The 20831-nt window shown below is 42.8% G+C and overlaps 1 protein-coding gene across 2 annotated transcripts in view; it reads right to left on the bottom strand.

Annotated features, from left to right (window-relative positions):
- Positions 1–284: 284 nt before the first annotated feature.
- FAM171A1 (family with sequence similarity 171 member A1) overlaps positions 285–20831 on the bottom strand; it is a gene marked incomplete at both ends in the record, with an annotated part of 114564 nt that continues 94017 nt past the window's right edge. For both annotated transcript variants that reach the window (XM_084253489.1, XM_084253490.1), the window contains 3 exons: positions 285–1989; positions 2578–2692; positions 5657–5773. In XM_084253489.1, coding sequence (XP_084109615.1) covers positions 285–1989; positions 2578–2692; positions 5657–5773 — 1937 coding nt within the window. The remainder of the gene's footprint in view (positions 1990–2577; positions 2693–5656; positions 5774–20831) is intronic.

Here is a 20831-nt window from a genome sequence, read left to right as displayed (position 1 = left end):
AACCTAGCAACATCACGTGCGGCTTTTCAGTGTCCTTGGACGGATGTGTCCAGTGCGTGGAACAACATTCAGAGACTACTACGTTCAGCCACCTTCCGGGAGGCGAGGCCTCCATGAACATCATCCTCTATTCTGAGTAGTAACTAGCATGTATAGCGCACAGTACTGCAAAGCCCACTTCCCACGCTGGCGCTGTTCGGCTTCCTTCACAAGCAGCCAAGAGCTTCTGTAAGAAAGAATTTTTGGCAATTTTGGACTCCACCGTTGGGTGGCTCTGGAATAGCTCATTTGATGTTAAATGCCATCAGGGGTCTCTCCTCCCGCTTCTGCCAGGGGCTCTTCTTGTCTTCTCCTTGGTCGTCATCATCATCATCATCTTCATCTTCCTCCTGAGCAGGTCTTCTCTGTTCGGGACTGGCCAGCGGCTCCGGGGGGATGTCTGCAGTTCGTTTTGTCGTCTCCTCCTGCAGGCTGGGCAGCTGGCTGCCGCTCCTCCGGCTAGAGCCATCCAGCAAACACCGCAGGGCACTGTCCTCGGGGGTACAGACGGTGGTGCCGCACTCACTGCCACTTTGGTCCATGTCGTCCAGATAGACGAGCTGCGTGTAGGCCGTGCTGTCCGCAGCCCGGAGCTCTTTCTGGGGATGCTCCTGGACAGGCGGGTGGTTCTGTGAAAGAGACAAGGGGTCCCCTCTTCCCTTCCGGGCAGATTTTGGTTCATTCATATCCACACCAGAGTCCAAACTGGCATCGTTACTTCCATTCCTTCCAGCTCTTTGGAGATCAATGTATGAATGTCTAACGTGCGCATTGGACCTGCCATCCAGGGAGACAAACCATGCCCGGGGGTGTGGCAGTGGCTTCCCACCCCCTAGTTCCATCAGAGCCTTTTCCGTCAGGAGCTGGACCTCGCTGTTCATCTGAGCCAGGGCAGCATCGTTCAGGGACGCCGGGATGGACAGCGACTCTGACATGGATGCGTTCTGTGGGCTCCACTCCCTCGAGCCAGCGTCCTGCAAGTGCTGCTGGGAGATTGCCTGGCAAGATAAGGGCTGCGCTTGGATCTGGGAGGAGGGGTGTGGGAAGATCCCTGCATGAGGGCTGGAGAGCTCAGCCTGTAGTCTCTCTATTTCAAGCTGCTGGTCAGCTGGGACCACCAGGGGCTGGCCCACATAGGAATGGTCCCCTGGGAGTTTCATATAATGAGCGGGGATGACCAAGGCAGGTAATACTTTTCTGTAAACGCTGTCATTGACCTGATCAACAGAACTGCAGCAGATCAGCTGGCCGGGCCGTGGAAAAGATGTAGGTCTTTCTAGGTGGTCTACTGACCGAGACATCATACATTCGGCCGGCCTGCGATCCAGGAGCTGCTCCTTTTCAGGAGAAGAGGGTGCGGGGTACAGGTGTTCCTGAATGGTGAGCTTACTTCCTGTGGAAATATGGTGGATGGAGGCCTGACTGTCTCTGTCTTGCTTGTCAAATAAAGACTGCGAGAGCATGGCATTGTAACTCCTCCTGTAGTCACTGCTGCCAGGGGACTCGTAGCCTTCTCTCTCCAGAGACTTTCTGGACTTTAAGGGAAAAATCTCCACAGACTTGTGGTAGTCTTTTCCCAGTGTGCCACTTGGTGTCAAGTTATCGAAGGAGATTTGGCTTTTGTCCTCTTCCTTATGGGAGAGCAGTTCCTCCCGAGAGCTGAATTCTTGTGAGGTACTGTAGGACAGCTTGAGCATGGGGGTGTGCATGTCCACTTCTCCGCTGGACGAGACCATCTCTAAGTGGACTCCGCTCATCAGCTCCTTTGTGCCTGAGGCATCGGGGCGGCCGTGGCTGGTGACAGAAAGCGGGCCAGGGAATTCTGACTCCCGACGAGAGAACAGCAAGTTTATGTGGGACATGGAAGTCGACTGATCTCTTTTGGAACTCTCCAGGGCTGGGGGAAGTTGCAGTTTTCTGTGGTGCTGACGAGGTTTCAAGCACTTCCGTCTGCAATCAAAGATAGAATCCAAACCCAAAGATTAAAGAGTCATAGTCAAGTTTCAAGTGAAGTCTTAATTCTCAATTTCCACAGGAAGCAACAAGACAAACCACTAAATTGGCAGCCAAAAGCCTTCTCATCCCACACCCCCATCCTTACTTTAATTCACAGCAGCACAATCCAGAGATTTCCCCCATGGCCATTTATATAAGAGCATCCAAGTATTCATTTAAAGCTGTTACCCACAGCCTATGAGAAACATTTTCACAAACTGAACAGATGAGGTATCAAAATGAGACTATTTCTGCTTTGTCCTTGAGAACATCATCTCTGAATTAGTCTTCTGGAATATTCTGAATGAATCACATCACAACTATCAAACTTTTAAAAAATAACTCTCCTAAGCAAGGTTAGACACAGCATGTCTCACTGGTCCTGCTTGTTTGTTTGTAACTTAGGTGACAAATGTTTAGTTCTCAGATAGGTTTTCATGAGTAAAAAAGGACCTCATTCAAAAAAAAAAAAACCCTCAATATCAATACTTGCACAAGAAATTCCAAATTAAAAAAGATATTGCCAAAATGGTAAAACTTTACCTGCAATAATACAAAAGGAGACACAGCAAAACCAAAAGTATGAAAGCCATTCCTCCTAAAATGGCCAAAAGAAACACCGTGTGATACGTGGTAATGTCCTGTGTGACAACGGGACCTAGAAGGTCAGAAAAGGGCATTTTAGATTTGTGAGAACCTTTAAATAAAAAGAAGGATAGATAGTCAACCAGAACATAAAGGCTTTTCCTTCTTCTTCCTGGCTGGGGGGGGTGGAGAAGTACCCAGATGGAAACCCCCTTCAGATGATGCGCTTGTGCCGCAGCACCAGAATCTCACTCAGCGTAAAGGGATTAACACGTCCATTACTGCAGCAGCTGTGGCTGGGAGCACGCTGAATACACAAATACTAAATGCAATGTCAAGAGTCCCTCCTTGGCTAAGAAGAGAGCTGCATCTGGTAGCATGTTCAGCATTTTAAGTACTTGATCTTTTAATAAAAGAAAATGGATGCATGAAAATATAATGAATGGGACTCTTACATTCAGAGATGGCTTGAATAACTGGGGATTTTATACTGCAGGGAGGAAAAAAAATCCACAAGATTTTATTCTCACTTCCCTGGGCAGTCAATTACTGTGTGGAGAGCCCTTCACCTAAATGAATCAGTTTAAATTTAAGTATAAAATAAATTTACTATGACTTTTTAAAAATCCCCAGCTTATTATGGGGGTGTTAAACATTTTTAAAATGCCTTCCACTTTTACAAGTAACATCTTCCTCTCTAATTACCTTTTCAAAATGGTTAACTTTATGTGTTTTTCAGAATTTAAAGACAAATGCTTATCAGAGACAAGCATATTTTCCTTTGAATTTACATTGCAAATAATCCTAAGAGGTAGTCTAACTTAGACTCTTTATATTCCATGTAGCTAGGACAGACCCTAATGTAACTGATGAGAGATTGAAAAGAACAATGAAATCCTCTCCAAATGATAAGATTTGGACATTTCTTGGTGTCTAGGTATCCTGGCAATGCACCAATAGTTGGGAAGGGATGTGGCTTCACGTTCTATTAGAGTAGCATGGCTATGACCACTAAACACCCATTTACTATAATGATTTTTTTAATATTTCACAGGATAGATTTCTTTGAAAATCTTGAGGCAGACAAGTCTTAATTTAAGAACTAGATAACCTCAGGAGAATTATTAGTTTTTGAAAATAGTGACAATATTTATGGTTTGAAAGCTCATTCTCTTCTAAATATAATTCAGTTCAATGGGGGCAGAAGGGTGGAGTTGATGTTTACAACAGTAGGAAAAAAACCTGCAAACTAGATATTGCCTAAATTGTTTGGAGAAACAAGTATATACGCAAAGACAACCCCCAAAGACATAGGCAGTGCCTTGGCAGGAATTACCAAGAAATCTGGGCATACATAAAAATCATTCCAAAGAACTGCAGTTCAGTCCTTTGAGTACTTAAATGTTATTATTGTAACTTCTGTCAATTAAAATCTTTAAAACATAAAATCACTCAACTGAAATTCAAAGCCATACTTCACTTCCTTCTTAACCAGGGAATTAAAGAAAAAACCCTAAGGATTTTCTTGTTGGGTTTAGGTTCATGAAGGTACAAAGCATCATTGTACTTTGTTTAATGAAAGTAAAAGCTCCGAGGTTACCAACATACATGTGTTTCTACAGAAAACACCATCGGGGGCTGAGCTATATGTGTTTTTAATAGTTTTTGTCTCTTCTTTCACAGCAGGGAGGCTACATTGGACTTACTACCCCCAGCACTGCTCTCTCCCCTCTTTATAAAAGCATCTATTAATCTGTCACATGATGGGAAAACTGACAGCCATGGCTGCTTGGAATATATCTAAAATAAAAGTTAACTTTAATGCAGGGGCTTTGCGGCCTCAGCATTGGTACTTAAGGAATTTCTTCTCCTTCATTAGTTCCTTCCTTCCTCTTACTCATAGTGCTGATAGTTCAGATTTAGAGACTGGGCATTTTTGTACCTGGTTCATGCCTGTATGGCTATACGAACAATATCACAAAGGGAAACATGTACCCTTAAAACATGGATGTAAAGTACCAATTTTCTCTGTATGGGACTATAAAGTAAATGGGACATATTTTTCAACATCCATCTAAAGGATGGTCTCCATCAAATTATTTACTTTGGGAGTCTAAGTCTTCATTCCAGAGATGATTCCATTTCTGAAATATTTTGAACTCCCATTTCAGAACTGTCTTTGTGGGTAATTTACCAGAGACACCTTTTAATCACTGCACACTGTTAGTGTGCAGCCATCTCAACCAGTGACTTTGTTCACTAGACTGGGAAATGCGTGACTTTTAGATGTGTCTGTGAAAAATCAAAGGGGCCCTCTGAGCATATAGATTTGTCACTAGTGAAGAGTTTCACTAATGAAGATAGTCCAAGTGATTCAGATTCTAAAGGCATTTTGAGCACAGAAGCCATCCCTATAAATAATTTTCCCAAGATGACTATTTGAAAAATAATTCTTGACTACTCATTGGGATAAATTAGGGCATGTAGGCTAAAAAAAAATTAGTTAAACTTCAAAAATGTGAGTTAATTCACAGATTCTATAATGGAGATGAATATTCTTTCAGACACAAAGCAAATGGCCTGTGCTTTCAAATTTTGACTTTTAAGCCAATTCAAGCTTTTCATCCCAAGAAGTCGCCAATGGTGACTTTCTATTAGTCCCTCTGTTGAGTGTGTTTTCCTGCATGTTCTCTTACACCAAGCCACAGCTGTTTTAGGAATTAGGGAGGAGGTCAAAAGAGCCTCTTTGGGTTTTAGATTAAGAATTCCCCATGGCAGCTGTCTGAGCAAAACAGAGGATGAGACAAAACTATTTTTTATGCATTATTCTTATCCTAGATAGAAGAGTCCCAACCAGAACTCCCCCACTTCCTTGAAATACCTAAGTTTCATCATTTGATTTTTCCACTGAAAAAGATGGATCCATTGTTTGCAGCAAGATATAATCCTCCTGCTGAAGTTATTTTTAAAAGCATTACATAGTGTGACCCCTCCAAGAAATTATTCCTCATCACTGTAACCGCTGGCTTCATGTTACCTGGGTTCGGAGGTGACATGGCTGCCACCCAGTACCCCAACTGAGGGGCGATGTACGTCCACGTCAGCTGGCTGCCCTCCTGGTGCACAAGGCCCAGACCACTCTTCAGCCACGTTCCTGTGGGGTGAAGAACAAAACTTCAGCTACATGCATGCTGACCTCCTACTTAAGGCTTAACCACATTGTAGTGTAAGTCACCTTAGCTGTCATATTAATAACCCAAGAGATAGCCAAGAATAGTTCAAATGACATCTAGGGACCACATACAGCTTTCGGTAGATTCCTTTCTGTACAAATTGAGCAACTTTTGTTTTTCTTTGCCTTCCTGATCAAATTCCCTTCAGCCACTTTAGCAAACATCCTTGCTTCCACTCAGAAGCCTTTGGAGCTAGAAAACAGAGTAAAGGGAGCATGATACCTTTAGATGGATGGAGGAGGGAGAAGGTAGGGGGAGTTCCAGCACTGCGTATTTATCCTAAGCAAAGAAGTGAATTTCCTATTCTGGCTACATCAGAATTACTTACTGGCTACATCTGGCTACATCAGAATTACTTACAGAATTAATTACTGTGTTGTTTTTTTCAATTGAGCTAAGGTTGGTTTACAGCACTGTATATGATTCTGAGATACAGGTTCACACTTCTTCAGGTGTATGTCACCATACCACACCCACTACCAAAGCACTCATATTCCTCCACCAGCGTCTACTGGGCACCCTTTACACTTTGCCCCCCTCAGGTAACCCCCTCCCTCAGCCAATTCTACAGTCAGATTTCTAGGTTTTGTTTTGGTTTAGATTTGTCTATTTCTTTTGTGTTGTTTTTCTATATTCCACGTATGAGTAAAATCATCCGGTATTTAACTTTCTTACTTAGGCATTTTAAAAAAAATATATAGATTGGTCCCATCTTTGCATATTTTAAGCTAGTAAGCCAGGCTTAGGTGAATATTTGAAAAAGCTTCCAGCTGGTTCTGATGCTTAGAAAAGCTGAGTTAGTTAAGTTCTGCATTCCACCTTTCAGTTATTATGTTAACTAGTACTTAATCATAGTAAATGTATTTTACATACATTTCTATAACTCTCACAACAACCCTACAAGTAGACTCACTTCCCTTTTTGGATGAGGACACACAAGATCGGTGGGTGACATAACTTTTCTGAGATCTCCCAATGGTAGCGAGAAGAGTAGGTGCAGACTTAGTTGTGTCTTCAAGGCCGTTGCAACTTCTCCACCTACTGTGCCACATCTCCTGTCAACCTTCCAGCAATTGATGACCTTTTCCCTTTATAAGGTTTCTAGGAGAGGCCCAATGATGTTTGTTAACCTGCCCATGGGTGTTCACCGTCTCCAGTCTCCCCTGCAGCTGGCAATAGAAGGCAAGGGAGAGCACTAGCTATGCCTCCAGATGCATGTGAATGCCCACCCAAACCACCAGCACGCAGACCTGGGTCACTTATATAGGGCATCTCCTCTGCCTTCATGCCCACATAGTTCCTCTGATCTGCCAGCTCCTACAAACATCTGCCACCTGTAGAACCCATGCCACTGGAGGCCTACACATGTCATCTGTGCACCAAATATTCTACCCAATGGTCTCCAAATCCTCGCCTTTCCTGTGCACACACATCACTGAGATGGCAAGAGATGGCAATCGTGGATTATTTTTCCCTTAAAGAAAGAAACAATACTTGGGGCTGCTTCAGGTCTATCAGTTGCCATAGCAACATTCAAATGGAATGGGTGGGAAGGTGCTGGTGGTGAGGACTCCATTTTGCACACCTCCTCCCCTGCTCAGAGTAAAACAAAGGAGGATGGAAAATCAGAGCGCTTTGCATAGTCTGACCTTCTCATGCAACAGGCTGAATTACTGCTGTGAGGGTTTCAAATCTGTGAGGTGAGAATAGAGGTGCACTTGAGAAAAGGACTCTGAAAGCAAGGATGCCCTCTGCAGCTCATTTGCTGAAGAACACCAACTGAGACATCAGCAGCTCCAGCATCACTAGCTTGTCCAGGGCTACAGAGAACATGAAAACAGGGCATTTGACAAGTGAAGCTAAAGGGTTTCTCTGTTGCCAAGAGAGTTTCCCTGAAGGTAAAGAGCAGACTGTTAGCAAAAGATTCCAGTTTCCCCCTGGGGGATCCCATGCTGTTTAGCTTAGGATTTACATACCATGCCCACACACCTCCCACAATAGCAGCACTGACAGCCTCTCTATCAGCCAGGAAGTGGCCTGCATTCTTTGGTTTGCAGTTTTCCCCAGATTAGATTAGTGAGTCACCACTCTTCAGTTGGAGCAGATACCAGGTTAGGCTAAAGGGGACCCAGCAGGAAAGAACTGGAAGCACCTGTCCCAATTCCTACCATAATTCAAAACTAAGCTACTTCAATTTAATGCTAAATTGCCTTTGTTTTCTACAGTGCGAACATGTGAATATGAAACAGACTTTTAAAATATATGCCAACTGCAGTGAGGACAGTCAAGTAGGTGGACACCCACCACCACTACTACCACCACCACCAAGCTAACAAGTCCTCCCTATGTCCCCAAGTCAAGACTGGAGGCCCACAATTGGGCGGGGTGGAGGGCCATACTGGTGGGGGCCCGAAGAGCCACCAGCTGCAAACAACACGCTATTTAGGGAGCACAGAGGGCTGAGCTGGTTTCAGGATGAGTTGAGCTCTGATGACCAAGCAAGACTGTCAGTGGGGGATGAGAAGGCAGCTGAGAGACGAGAGCAGCATCCACAATGGCATGGAACGCATAGGGGCATGCGGGATGCAGATACACAAGAATGGGCTAGAGACTCAAGGTGGAGGCGCTGGGAGGGAGAGCAGCAGTTTGCGGTTAGAAAGGAGTCTGCCTGGAAAGGGATTCTCGCACCTTCCGCTCCTGGACCCACTCATGCAAGCAGGATGACAGGGTCAAAGCTTTCCTCACCATCTGCCCTTTACCATCACCGCCTCACCCCATCTCAGTTCTTCCAGGTGAGTCCCTAGAATATTCAGTTGGCCAAGTCTGTGCCACCAACCACTGCTCCAACCTCACAGTTGTCCTGGACTTGTTGAAATTTGACCTGTCTTTCAAGAGTCAAGTCATGTTTTTCTGGAATCCCCCCAGCAAGCAAGGATCTTCCACGTGGCAGCTGTTCTAAGGCCTCACCTTGTCTGAGTTGCTACCCTCTTGTCCTATGTCTCAACTCTTCTACCAGTTGGTAGGTTCCTTTTATCTTCTCAGCACCCAGAAATATCCTCAAGATTAGGAACTCAGTAGTACATGAGAAGAAGGGAAAGTCAGATGTGCAAAAGCCCTAAAATACAGGTGTACCTCATTTATGGTGCTGCACTTTATTGTGCTTTGAAGACACTGGTTTTTGTTTTGGAAGGTTTGTGGCAACCTCACATGGGGCATCTATCAGAGCCATTTTTCTAACAGCATGGGCTCAATTTGCTTTTCAATTTTAGCAATAAAGTATTATTTCATGAAGGTATGCACATAGTTTTTTAAGACATAATGCTATTGCACACTTAGCAGATGACAGGACAGTGTAAACACCACTTTTATGTGTAGTGGGAAACCAGAACATTTGTGTGACTCACTTTATAGCAGTACTTGTTTAATTGCAGGGGTCTGGAAGTGACTACACAGTATCTCCAAGGTGTGCCTTCCGTGAGAAGCTGGGTGCGGTGGGCAGGAAAGATATGGAGGAAGTGCAGTCTAGAGTCACACTAAAGCAAGCAAAGTCATCTGGGGGACAGGCATTTATTTTGGCCTAAGTTTTCTACAAATGTACATGTATTCAGTGAATAAAGGGTGACACTGGCCAGGGTTTCAACAATCTTGCTGTTTTTGGCAAAAGCATTTCCGAGCTTTCTGTGCTTTGTGGGAGGAAAGAAGCTACAGGGGATATGAGAATTGATGACTTGTGTACTGGAGACATACGCTTCTCATTACTGACTCAGGATGCCACAGGGTGAGGATGCAGCCCCCTCCTGAGAGACTGTCACACCCTGGAAGATTCCTGCACTCACGGCTGGCGCACCAGTGCTGGCGGCATCACTGGTGATAACAGACGGACGGCAGGAAAAACTGACTTGGTCCAGTCTCAGCTGTTGTGACACTGCACCTGTAATGGGGTGTGAAGAGCACTGACCCTTCCCTTCCATCTCTGTGGGGGCTTTAAGCAGCTCTCAGACATAATGGGGGGCAGGGGCGACGCTAGGTGATTTCTGCTGGTAGACACAGGAAAGCTCCAACTGCAAGGCCTTTTGCCTGTTCTGTGATCCGTGCAACTTCTTCCTGGCTGGGGTCAGCCTCTGCATCCTCCCGGGTCAGTACAATGGCCTGACAGGCCTTTCTGTGAAGGCTGTCTCCTCTGTGGTCCAGACACACAGGCTGGCACAGCTGCTCCCTCAGAACCACTTGGTTCCTTGGTTCTCTTCCTCCAACCTGCTCCTTCCAGCCTCTTCCCATCACTTCCTCTGCAAGGATGGTTACTGACTCTCAGGCTCCTCTTCACAAGCAGTCAAGACAGCTGTTGGGGCATGTAGCATCCAGGCAGGTCACCTGGTGAAGGTGTGCAGGTGCACTACCCACTGGCCCAGCCAGGTTGCCACCCAACTTCAAGCTCAGCTCCTGCACAAGGAGGGCAGCTGGCTGTTAAGTGGGTCTTTGGGGAGCAGGCTGGTGGCCACGTGTACCTCTGTGCTCTCACCAAGGCCTGGCAGTGTCTACTAGTGGGACTCCGTGTATGCAAAGGTTATATAGAGAGTCCTGCCCTGCCCCCGCAACCCCCCAGCCCCATCAAGGAAATAAATTCTCCATTACTAAAATTTCTAGATCACTGGGTTTTAAATAGGTTTGAATGCAATTGCACCTTCTCTTTAATGGAATCTGAAGCAGAAATTAATATATAAAAAAGAGAAAAGATAAGCTTCTCTGCAAGAAGGTGAAGAGAATCTCCCCTCCCCATGGTAACCTCCAGGATATCTCCTCAATGTGGTGTGGAAGCTATTGTTCTATATAACTTGGGTCTTATTTGTGGAAAATTGAAAAGACAGATTTATTAAAATTCTAAATAAGTATCATTTACTCCTACTTCTTAAGTCAAATATAATTTTGATTTTTCAGGTAACTCAGGGTTAAGATGAAGATCAAATACAATGGTGGGTCCAAAATATTCATGCCTTGGGCTCTGAGTGACAACACAGTTAGCTCTTACACTAAATACCCCACCCAGCCCCTTGTGTCCTTCTTCCCTCAGAGATTGTCAGTGTTTCTGTTATTATCACTGCTTTCTAACCACCAAAGGCCCACTCCTCACTCAGCACTGCCTGCAGGACTGTGTCTGGAATGCCCACAGCACGGTGAGGGACAGGGGATAAAATCAGATATCAAATGGTGGTATTCTGCATACAGCATTTTTTTCCCCCAATGCTACACCCTTAGATCAGTTTTTGTTGGAATTTTTATTCTCTAGAGTTAAACCTTCTACATTGGATTTAGATATATTGTTAAGATAAATACTTTGTTGAAAAATTGTCCTAATCTTTTGAAAATGAGTTAGTTATGCATTCAGCTGGCAAGGTTCATTGTGTAAAAAAGCACCAAGAGTTCTTAACTTGGAAGCTGCATTTAACTACAATGGTTATTACACAAAATCACTGACAGGCAGAAAAAAAGATATGCCTTATGTTTGCCTGTAAGATCTGATGGGGGTCTCTTTAGCAATCGATGAGGGTGCTGCTTTCTTGCTTGGTTACCAAGCAATAATGAAATCAGCTTCTATTTGCAAAATAGAAAGAAAAGTGAGTTCAGAAATGTAACAATGGTTATCAAAAGGGAAAAGAACTCTAAAATCAGAAAAAGGAACCGAAAGACAACATCTAATTGGAATACAGCCTCTAGGCTGCTGACTTATCTTGCTTTTCCTGTGTGGCACATTTGTTCTGCCTAGAAAACCCTTATATTAGCGACCACATTACCTCCCAGCATTTATATTATGAGCACTCTTTTGATTTTGAAAAGGAAACTATAAGGTAAGCCCACAATTATGGTTACAAACTGAAGTTGGCATTGTACAAGGATGCAAGTCACTGCTCTTACATTGAGATTTGTTACCACATCAGACCTCAGAACAGGGGCAGATACAAGTCCAGCACTAGATAGATTTGTGTTGTCTAGCACTGGAGGTGGGGGACAGGCATGGGTGGAAATTAACTTAAAACCCCTGAGAAGCCGAATTTGGGGCAATGAAAATGTTCAAAAACTGATTTATGGTGTTAGTTATTCCATTTGGTGAAGTTACTAAAAGTCATTACATACTTGAAAAATGAAAATAAAAATAAAGGGCCAACTGACCCATGCACAAATTTCCTGGCATTAAGATAGTCCTGGATGTGAACTCCAGCTTCACCACTTCCTAGCTGTGTGAACCGAGGACATGCTGAGGGAGGCGCAGCAGAAAAACGGAAGATCATTCACGGTGTCAGGGAGGCCTCTTTTTTGTCATGTAAACAATAAATGGCCTTATTGGTTCAGCATTTGTTTTGTGTTCTACTTTACTCTTCTAATTCAGATATAATTCTTATGACAGAGGTTGGAGTGAGTTCCACTAGGTCTGTAAGGTCTGAATCACGAAGAAATAACCCAGTCACTCAGAATACCCTTCTCAAAAAAGTTTCTACCAATCAAAAGGTGATTATTCACACTGAAGTTGTGGGGGACTGTTTATGGTGAGAGATGAGACACATCTATATGCATGAGCTAGTTAGAATTCAGGGCAACAGGAACCTACTGCTGTCTTGCCTCTCCATGTTGGCTACAGCCAGCAACCACCTCCTTGCTTGTGCTGTGGGGATGTGCTAAAGAATGAGCACAGTGTGGGCACTGGTTCCTTTGAGGAACAGTCTCTTTAAGACATATGCACTTCTCAGAGCCATTAAGAGCTTGTTATTGTTATTGGTAGTTTTAGTTATGGTGTCTTTCCAGATTCCTGAGTATGTTGACTTTCTCTATAAACCAGATGACTTGCTTTTCAGGGTATTCATCTGCATTATCATAAGCTATAAACTCCACTATATTTTTCTACTAGTTGTACCTATTGAACAAGCAAAGTCTAGGTCTATTCTACTGCATGCTTTAACTAAACTGGGATAGGATCACTCATTAAAAGCAGGATATGAATCCATCTGCCCTAAGTCACATTCATTGTGTATAGCTGAAACATGGAAATTTTTACTTTCCTGATATTGCACAGTAGCCTTCTTTCCAAATTAAAATCTGTGCCTTTGAATAGCTATGTTTCCTTCTGTGGCATTATTTTTCCATGAAATCTGTGAGGGTAAACATTCTTCGTTAATTATATAGCAAAATATTTTCCTGGTGGCCAATTATTTAACCATTCTTGTTGAAAGCCACCAAACTGAAGAGCAAAAGTTATGTGCAGATAGTTGGATTCTTATAGCTTTGGGTAAATAAATTTCAGGACTGGTTTCAACAAGAATAAAATTAAAGGCAATTCACTATTACCAACAACCTTCTGTTTGCAGCATAAAGTCACAGATATGTTGAGTTGTAAGGAATTAATCTATATTCAGCAACGACGTGTTCCCTGGATATTTTTAGGGTAATTTTTGAGAAACAGATTCTTAAAAATAAATTTAATCTAAGTGACTGATTTTTTTCTCCCTTTAAGTTTTAGCTGAGCTATCACAAGATTTAAGAAAGAACAGTAATGAGAAAACATAAAGATTCTGGCAGAGTTATGGAAAACATCTATCTTAAATAGGTAGTGAGAAGTATTAGGATATACAATAGCATTAATAAAATTTAATGACAGAATTCTGTCTTTATAATAATCGGTATATATAAATTTCCAGAGCATAAGCTAATTAGGCCAATATGGAGAGCAATTTGATTATAACCCACTAAATCCAATATCCACTTTGCAATTACACATCAGAAGAGGTTGGATGGGGGAAGCACATCCCGATTGGGGGAGGCTTAGCCTCTAATCCCCCCACATTAGAAAACTCAGTCAAATGAAGGACATTGTAACAGAGAACTTGACAAACATCTGGACAGATGTGATAAGATGCTCTTAACCAGTAATGTTAAAGAGCTGGTTAAAATGGACATCTTGTTAGAATGCAGATTCCGATTTAGTGGGTCTAGAGTAAAACAGGAGATTCCTCCATTCTATCAAGCTCCCCGACACTTTTAAGTAGCAAAGTTCTAAATTATTTTGCACTTTTGTGGGTGTGATGATGCTTTTAGAAAATGCTGATGTCATATAGTGCATCAAAGGGCAACTAGTGCTTGAAGAAACTTCTGAAATATTTATAATAGGTTTAAGAAATATCTTAGTCACTTGTTCTACTAGCTAGGGGTTGGCAAACTCAAATGTCTACAGATACTGTTGTGCACTTGCTTAAAGGGGCAGTGCTGCTTCATGAACTGGTTGCTAGAGGTTAGCCAAATCAGTTCCAACTTAGGACCTCTTCCTTGATTTGTTTTCTACCTGGGATGTTCTGTTCTTCCCCCAGACCCCACACCCCAAACAGTCCATTGTTAGTCTCTCAGGTCAAATGTCATTTCTCTGAAGGCTCTGACCAGCCAATCATTCACCCTTGACATCACTCTGCTTCACTGTCTTGCAGACCTTATGTTATCTGAAGTAAACAGGTTCATTGTCTGTCTCCTTCATTTAGAACAAAACACTCATAATTCTAGGACCGTTCCTTGACTGTCATTGTTTTATCCCAAGAGTCTACAATAGAGTGATATCTGGCATAAAGAAGATGTTCAATAAATTATTTGATGAAATGAATGATTTGATTTTTTAAGAGACACCCAGAACAGAATTCCATGTGAAATCTTTCAGTTTCTGATTTGGCAGCAAATTAAAACAACACAAACAAACAAATGCCCCCCAAACAATTGTATGGGCCAAACCAAACACATCTGGGAATGGGTTGCTGTTGTGCATTCCCAGATTTAGTCCATTATTCTATTAAGCTACATTAAGTCTTGGCATAGAAGCAGGAATGCACAAAAATCAAATATACTAGAAGAGGAAGAGGATTTTTGAAGTCTGAAGGAAATCACGTTTTGCATCTCCCCTTCGCTAGGCTGGGCATGGACACTGAGCACTTACTTGTCCTGGGCTTGGGCTGCTTTCTGGTTAAGAAAGATTGGGCCTCCCCGGTGGCGCAGTGGTTGAGCGCTGAGTTGCAAAGCTGCCTGCAGCCTCTGCAGTGCTGGTTCAATTCCCAGCTGCTCCCCAGCCACCGGAGGAGGGTCCCGCATGGTGCGCAGACCTCTCCTGTCACCCGCTGCTCCCCTCAGCAGTGTATTTTGTCAGTCTGCCTGTTCTGCTCTCCGCTCTGTCTCTGGTGAATTCTTTCACCCTCCCGCGCTTCTGACTGTACCCAGTGCTTGTATAAACAAATAAATAAATCTTAAAAAAAAAAGGATATTAAAAAAAAAAAAGATAGATGATGGCTCCCACCTCCGGGATTGTTTTGAGAACAGTGAGGAAAAGAGCTGACTTACAGTTTCACCTCTTTATTAATGAATAAGCTCGGTCTAAAATAAGCAGAAAAAAAAATCTTTTTCGAAATGGTCTGATTTCCCTTTTCCTTCCATTTTGGTACCCTTCATTCTGCACCTTTGAAACAGCTGAGCTGCCACATACAACCACCTCTATGTGTCGTATTCAAAGCAAGCAAGGGTGTTTGTGGAGGAACCTCCAATGAAGTGCCTTGGAAACTGAAGACCTCTGGTGCAAGGTCCTACACTGACTTCAGTGCAAGTCAGTCTGGGCAGGAGTGGGTTTTTCCCTTTTATATCTGGAGCAATCAGGCTGCAGCTAAAAGGACCAACAAGGTTCAAGCTCTCCAGATATCACTCAACCTTGAGTTAATTATTCTGATTCAAAATGGAACGTGAGCTGATTGGTGCAAAGTGGCCCAATTAGACGCTTAGGCTTGAAAAAAACAAAAAAGGTCCACTCAGTCTTGCAGGGTGGGGAACCCTGAAGAGGATATAAGACAGAACAAGAGCCAGTTTGAATTAGTCAGCAGCCAGCCTCTGAAGACAGTAGGATTCACTGGACCACCTTTAAAGAAAGATTCAGCACACAACCTCCGGGGGATTCATCAGATCGCCACAGATCTTTGCAGAGACCTGGCTGCTGTACCTGACATTACCTGCAAGAAGCAGGCCAGTGTCTCATAGCCCCGTTAGCTGTTCGTGTATGCCAATAGCTCACAAAAAGCTGTCCACAGCCTCTGGTTCTCTGGCACCACCTCCTGGTGCTGTTGAGTCTGCAACTGTCTGGTCTGGTATTTGACCCAGTCTTTAGACTGTGGCTGTGGGCTGCTGCAGTGTCACCTTTTCTTCCACAAGTGACTTTTGTATGGAGCTTTTGGACACTGGGCATTATTTGGGGTCCTTTGTAACTGTTTCCTTTTCCCCAATCTCCTGTTTGTTAAATAAACCCTGTTGTTGGATCCTCAGCCTGACCGATCCTGCAATTGTGTGTGCAAGTGACAGTGAACAGTCTCCAACCTTGGGCACTATCCTTTAACACTGTCCTTGGCATTGCTTTTGCACTGTTGTAGTACTGTTTTAGGTACTGTTTTGGGTACTGCTTTAATTTCTGCACAGGTTGGATTTGTCTGGTGCGTTTTCTGCGTGTGCACACACACATATGTGCATTAAATAATTTTATTATTTATTTATTTTTTTAATTTAAATTTTATTTTTATATTCCCCATACAGTTACAACCCCCTTATTTTTACCCCAATCCCTCCTTTCCCCGCCCCCTACCCCCCATAGAGTGTCTCTTGTTCATAGTTGTTTGTCGATTTTGATATTTTCTTTCTTATAGTTATTCTTTTTCCTGGTCCCTTATTTAAGTTTTCTAGATTCCTGCTATGAGTGAGACCATCTGGTATTTTTCTTTTTCTTTCTGGCTTATTTTGCTGAGCATGATCCCTTCCAGCACCATCCATGTTGCTGCAAACTGCATGTGTTTATCTTTTTTGATTGCTGAGTAATATTCCATGGTGTATATGTATCACATCTTCTTGATCCAGTCATCTATTTTTGGGCATTTGGGTTGCTTCCAAAGCTTAGCTATTGTAAATAGTGCTGCTATAAACATAGGGGTGCAGGTGCTCTTTGGAATTGATGTTTCTGTGCATTCAAATAATTTTAAAGGGGTGATTCTTCAGAACAAGAGGCAAAAATAACCAAGTTTTTTTTATATTTCATTTTTGAGACTAGAAACATTAGGTTTAGACAAGTTAGTAATTTGCCTCTATACAAGCCTACCCTTAATATTTGCGGAACTCAAGGCCAGAGATTCCAAATGGTAGTCAATATATACTGTATCTAAATATTTTTTTAAATTTTTTTTAAGATTTTTAAAAAATTTACATAAGAACGAGGGTACAGGCCAGAGGTGCGGGAAGGTGACAGGATTCACCAGAGACAGAGTGGGGAGCAGAACAGGCAGACAACCGAAAACACTGCTGAGGGTAGCAGCAGGCGAGGCAGGAGAGGTCTGCCGTGCCATGTGGTTATCTCCCTGGCCGGCCGGGAATCGAACCCTCGCTGCAAAGGCTGCGGACAGCTTCACAGCGCTGTGCTCAACCCGCTGTGCCACCAAGGAGGCCCCCACTGTATCTAAATATTTAAAACTGTAAAGCAGGTAACCACATTGTGAAATAAATGTGTCCTACCCTCCCACCAGAACTTTATAATAATCTAAAGGCTACGGTGGACTGCAGAATTCTTAGTTTCCTCAGAAAATATGCTGGAACAGAGCTGGTTTTTGACTTACGTGCTTTCTCAACTCATGCCCCCAAGCCCCTCCTGCCTTGTGCACATGGATGTGGACTTCAACCCTCATGTCTAAGCTCAAGCCCCTGCCATTAGCCACACCTCTGTTCTGGGCTGTGCACATGGCATGTGCAGACAATAGGAGCACCTCTCTTCGAGAGGAGATATGGGAGAGAGGGCCTGAAAGCCAATTTAGGTCTGTTTGGTCAGGGAATTCTAGGATCTTGTGTACCAAAGGGGTATTCTAGAAGGGGAGTTCAATTTCCAGGTGGCCACAACTCTTTGGGTCAGAGGATTCCTTATTCCAGAAGGAAAGGGCTAGAGTGAGGTCCTTTAAAATGTGGGACTAAGAGGAGGGGTCCCTCTTGCACTGTCCAAGGGGGAAAGCAATGAAGAGGTAAAACTATTCCAAAAGGTAAGATAACCTATCTACAAGGCTTACTCGGTAATGTATATTTTTCCAAGATTACAAATCAACTGTTGATGAAGCTTTACCTAAAGTAAAGATGCCATTGCATAATTATCATACCAAAGATTTCCAAACCTGATTAATGCACAAAATCACTTAAAATGTATTGATGTAAATGTAAATTTACATCATATAAACTGCATTGATCTAATTTAGAAAATTAAAAAATGTTAAATGTCTTAATATATAAAAGAATATAAAAGAATGTGCAGCTCATATAATAATAAAGACCAAAACAAATTTATAAAAGAAAGACTATAAAATCTCAAAATAAAATTTAAATGAAAAACATCAATTTGAGGTAGTTTTTTTTTTTTTTTTAAGTTTTTTTTTTTTATAGAGGCATGTTTTTATTTATTTATTTTTATTTGTTTGTTTTTTTGTTTATACATGCACTGGGTACAGTCAGAAGCGCGGGAGGGTGAGAGAATTCACCAGAGCCAGAGTGGGGAGCAGAGCAGGCAGAAGGACCGAAGTACACTGCTGAGGGGAGCAGCGGGCGGCAGGAGAGGTCTGCGCGCCATGTGGGACCCTCCTCCCGTGGCCGGGAAGCAGCCGGGGATCGAACCGGCGCCACGGAGGCCGCGGGCAGCTTCGCAACCCAGCGCTCAACCGCTGCGCCACCTGGGAGGCCCAATTTGAGGTAGTTCTTGATAGGTTAATGAAAGGGAACTTGTCACTTGCAACACAAATCTGACATAGAAGGTTAGGGTGAGGCTCTTTGGAGGTTGGCTTATGAATTGATTCCCTACAATCTTTTCTACCTAAATTTAGCATGAAATTTTCCATTTTGTACATACTCTGATTTCCCTTTTCTTTAATATGGAAGGTTGTACCTTTTATGTATGATATCTTCTGCTGGTTAGTTGTCTTTAGTCCTGTTCTATCAAATAGTCATTCATCAATGTAAATCCAGGCAATTAAAAGAACCTAATTATTTTAAATTCTGTACTGAGTTTGAATGAGAGTATTTTTCATGTTAACTTTTAAAAGATTATTATCAAAACTAAAATCCCGGATTTAAAAATCCTTTTGCACAAAACTCCCAGATTTCAAGAAGCTCTTTGGATCTGTAGCTCCAGTTTGAGGAACATGGACTCTTACGTGAAAAAGTCTGCACATCTGGGATCATTGTCAATCCCAAGCCCTAGATTTCAGTGTCCTCACCTGTGAACTAAAGACAATGGCACAGGCTCCTGCAAAGACCAAGAGTGATGACTCGAAGAGCAAAGATGCATTCAAGCTCAGATGTCAGGGAGTCACCAAGCTTGCTCCCCGGTCAAATACGTGCTCTGCACACCACTCAAATGAGGACATCACCAATTCATAACTTAAAGCCACTTGGAAACCACAATGACATTCCAAATATGGAGCAATGGGTAGAGGATAGTTATCAAGTAATTAGACTGGATGCCTGGAGCATACCAGCGACGTGACAACCTGGGTTATTTTAAAGACCGTAGGACTTCAATGTAACTTCTCTATATATCATTGCTTCTCCAAAAATGCACCAATTAAATATAGGCAATGATGAATAAAATAATAATACCTGCCATTTATAGGGCTTTTTACTAAGTGCCCACACTGTTTTAAATGCTTTCTATTCACAATTCTATGAGGTAAAAGTGATGATGATGATGATTATGATTCTTCCCATTTTATAGATGAGAAAACTAAGACCTTACTTAGGAGGTTAGAGGACTTACTCAAGATGGTGCAACTATTAACCTGAGAGGGGATAGTGCTCAAGTCCCAGTTGTCTAACTGCAGGGATACATGGTAGCTATATTCCATACACTTTGGCTATAGGCTGTGCAACAGCCTGATATTCAAATACACCAAAATAATTTTACCATTTAATTACATATTCCAGTGGAGATAATTGAAAACAGAAGACACTTAAATACATTTGATTCTGAAATAAATTGTCGCAGTTTTACCTTCCTAATTATTTTTTACTCAGGGATATTAAAACAAGCATGATTTAAGTAGTGCTTAAAATGCAGGCCAAGAGGCAGCAAAGCCAGAAGATGGAGGCTTCTAGGTGATGGGAAAGCCAGCAGGAGAATACCTATTTGCCACAGATAATGGGAAAAGTGAATATTCCATGAATGGTAAAGAGTTGGCTGTAACATATGATTCATTTTCCTTCAGGAGGAACATATCGATCTGTATCCTCTAAGACCACAAAACAATAATCAATTGTAAAACTTGCTAAAATCTGTTCCCATTAGACTCAGTCCCGGGGAAGTTCTAGTTCTATATAAAATGACAACTTAAGAAAATTAAGTTTCGAAGAATAGGGTTTCAAAACAAAAGTGGCTCTGAACCACAACTACAATGTAGCTAATGTGATGGTATTATTCTCTGAAAATTCTCACTGGGGGATGGGGGCCAGGGCGGAGGGGGGGGGTGGCGGGGGGGCGGGGGAGGCAGCAACAAACACAAAAGGCTTAATAATTCTTAGGAATTACAAGATTGTTTTTTGAGTTGCCTGGCAACTTTGAAAAACAAATGTCCATGTTGTGAGGTCACCCTTCACTTGCTCTTCTCCCCATGGGCAGCTCGTGCGATCCTTGCCTTGCTCCACTCTACTCGGACAACAGGGGCAGGACTCGGCCACTGTGATGAGACGGCCTGTCATGGCAGAAAGATGCCAATCTGTGTCTCAAAAACAAATGACAAATTTTAGCCATTTGGCAGATGAGATCTCAGGCAAGACAAAGTTTTCAATGGACGGTCATGGTTTACCCAACTGAAATCTATGCCTTTGGTGTTTTTTTTTTTTTTTTTCCCTATTACATGACTTCATTCAGCTTTGTTTGCAGGTAAATTACCTTTTTCCTCTACTACA

The sequence above is a fragment of the Talpa europaea genome (assembly GCF_964194135.1).
Source record: "Talpa europaea genome assembly, chromosome: 14".
Classification (NCBI taxonomy): Eukaryota; Metazoa; Chordata; class Mammalia; order Eulipotyphla; family Talpidae; genus Talpa; species Talpa europaea.
The sequence above is the reverse complement of the archived record's forward strand: the minus strand, read 5'-3'. Positions and strand labels throughout refer to the sequence as shown.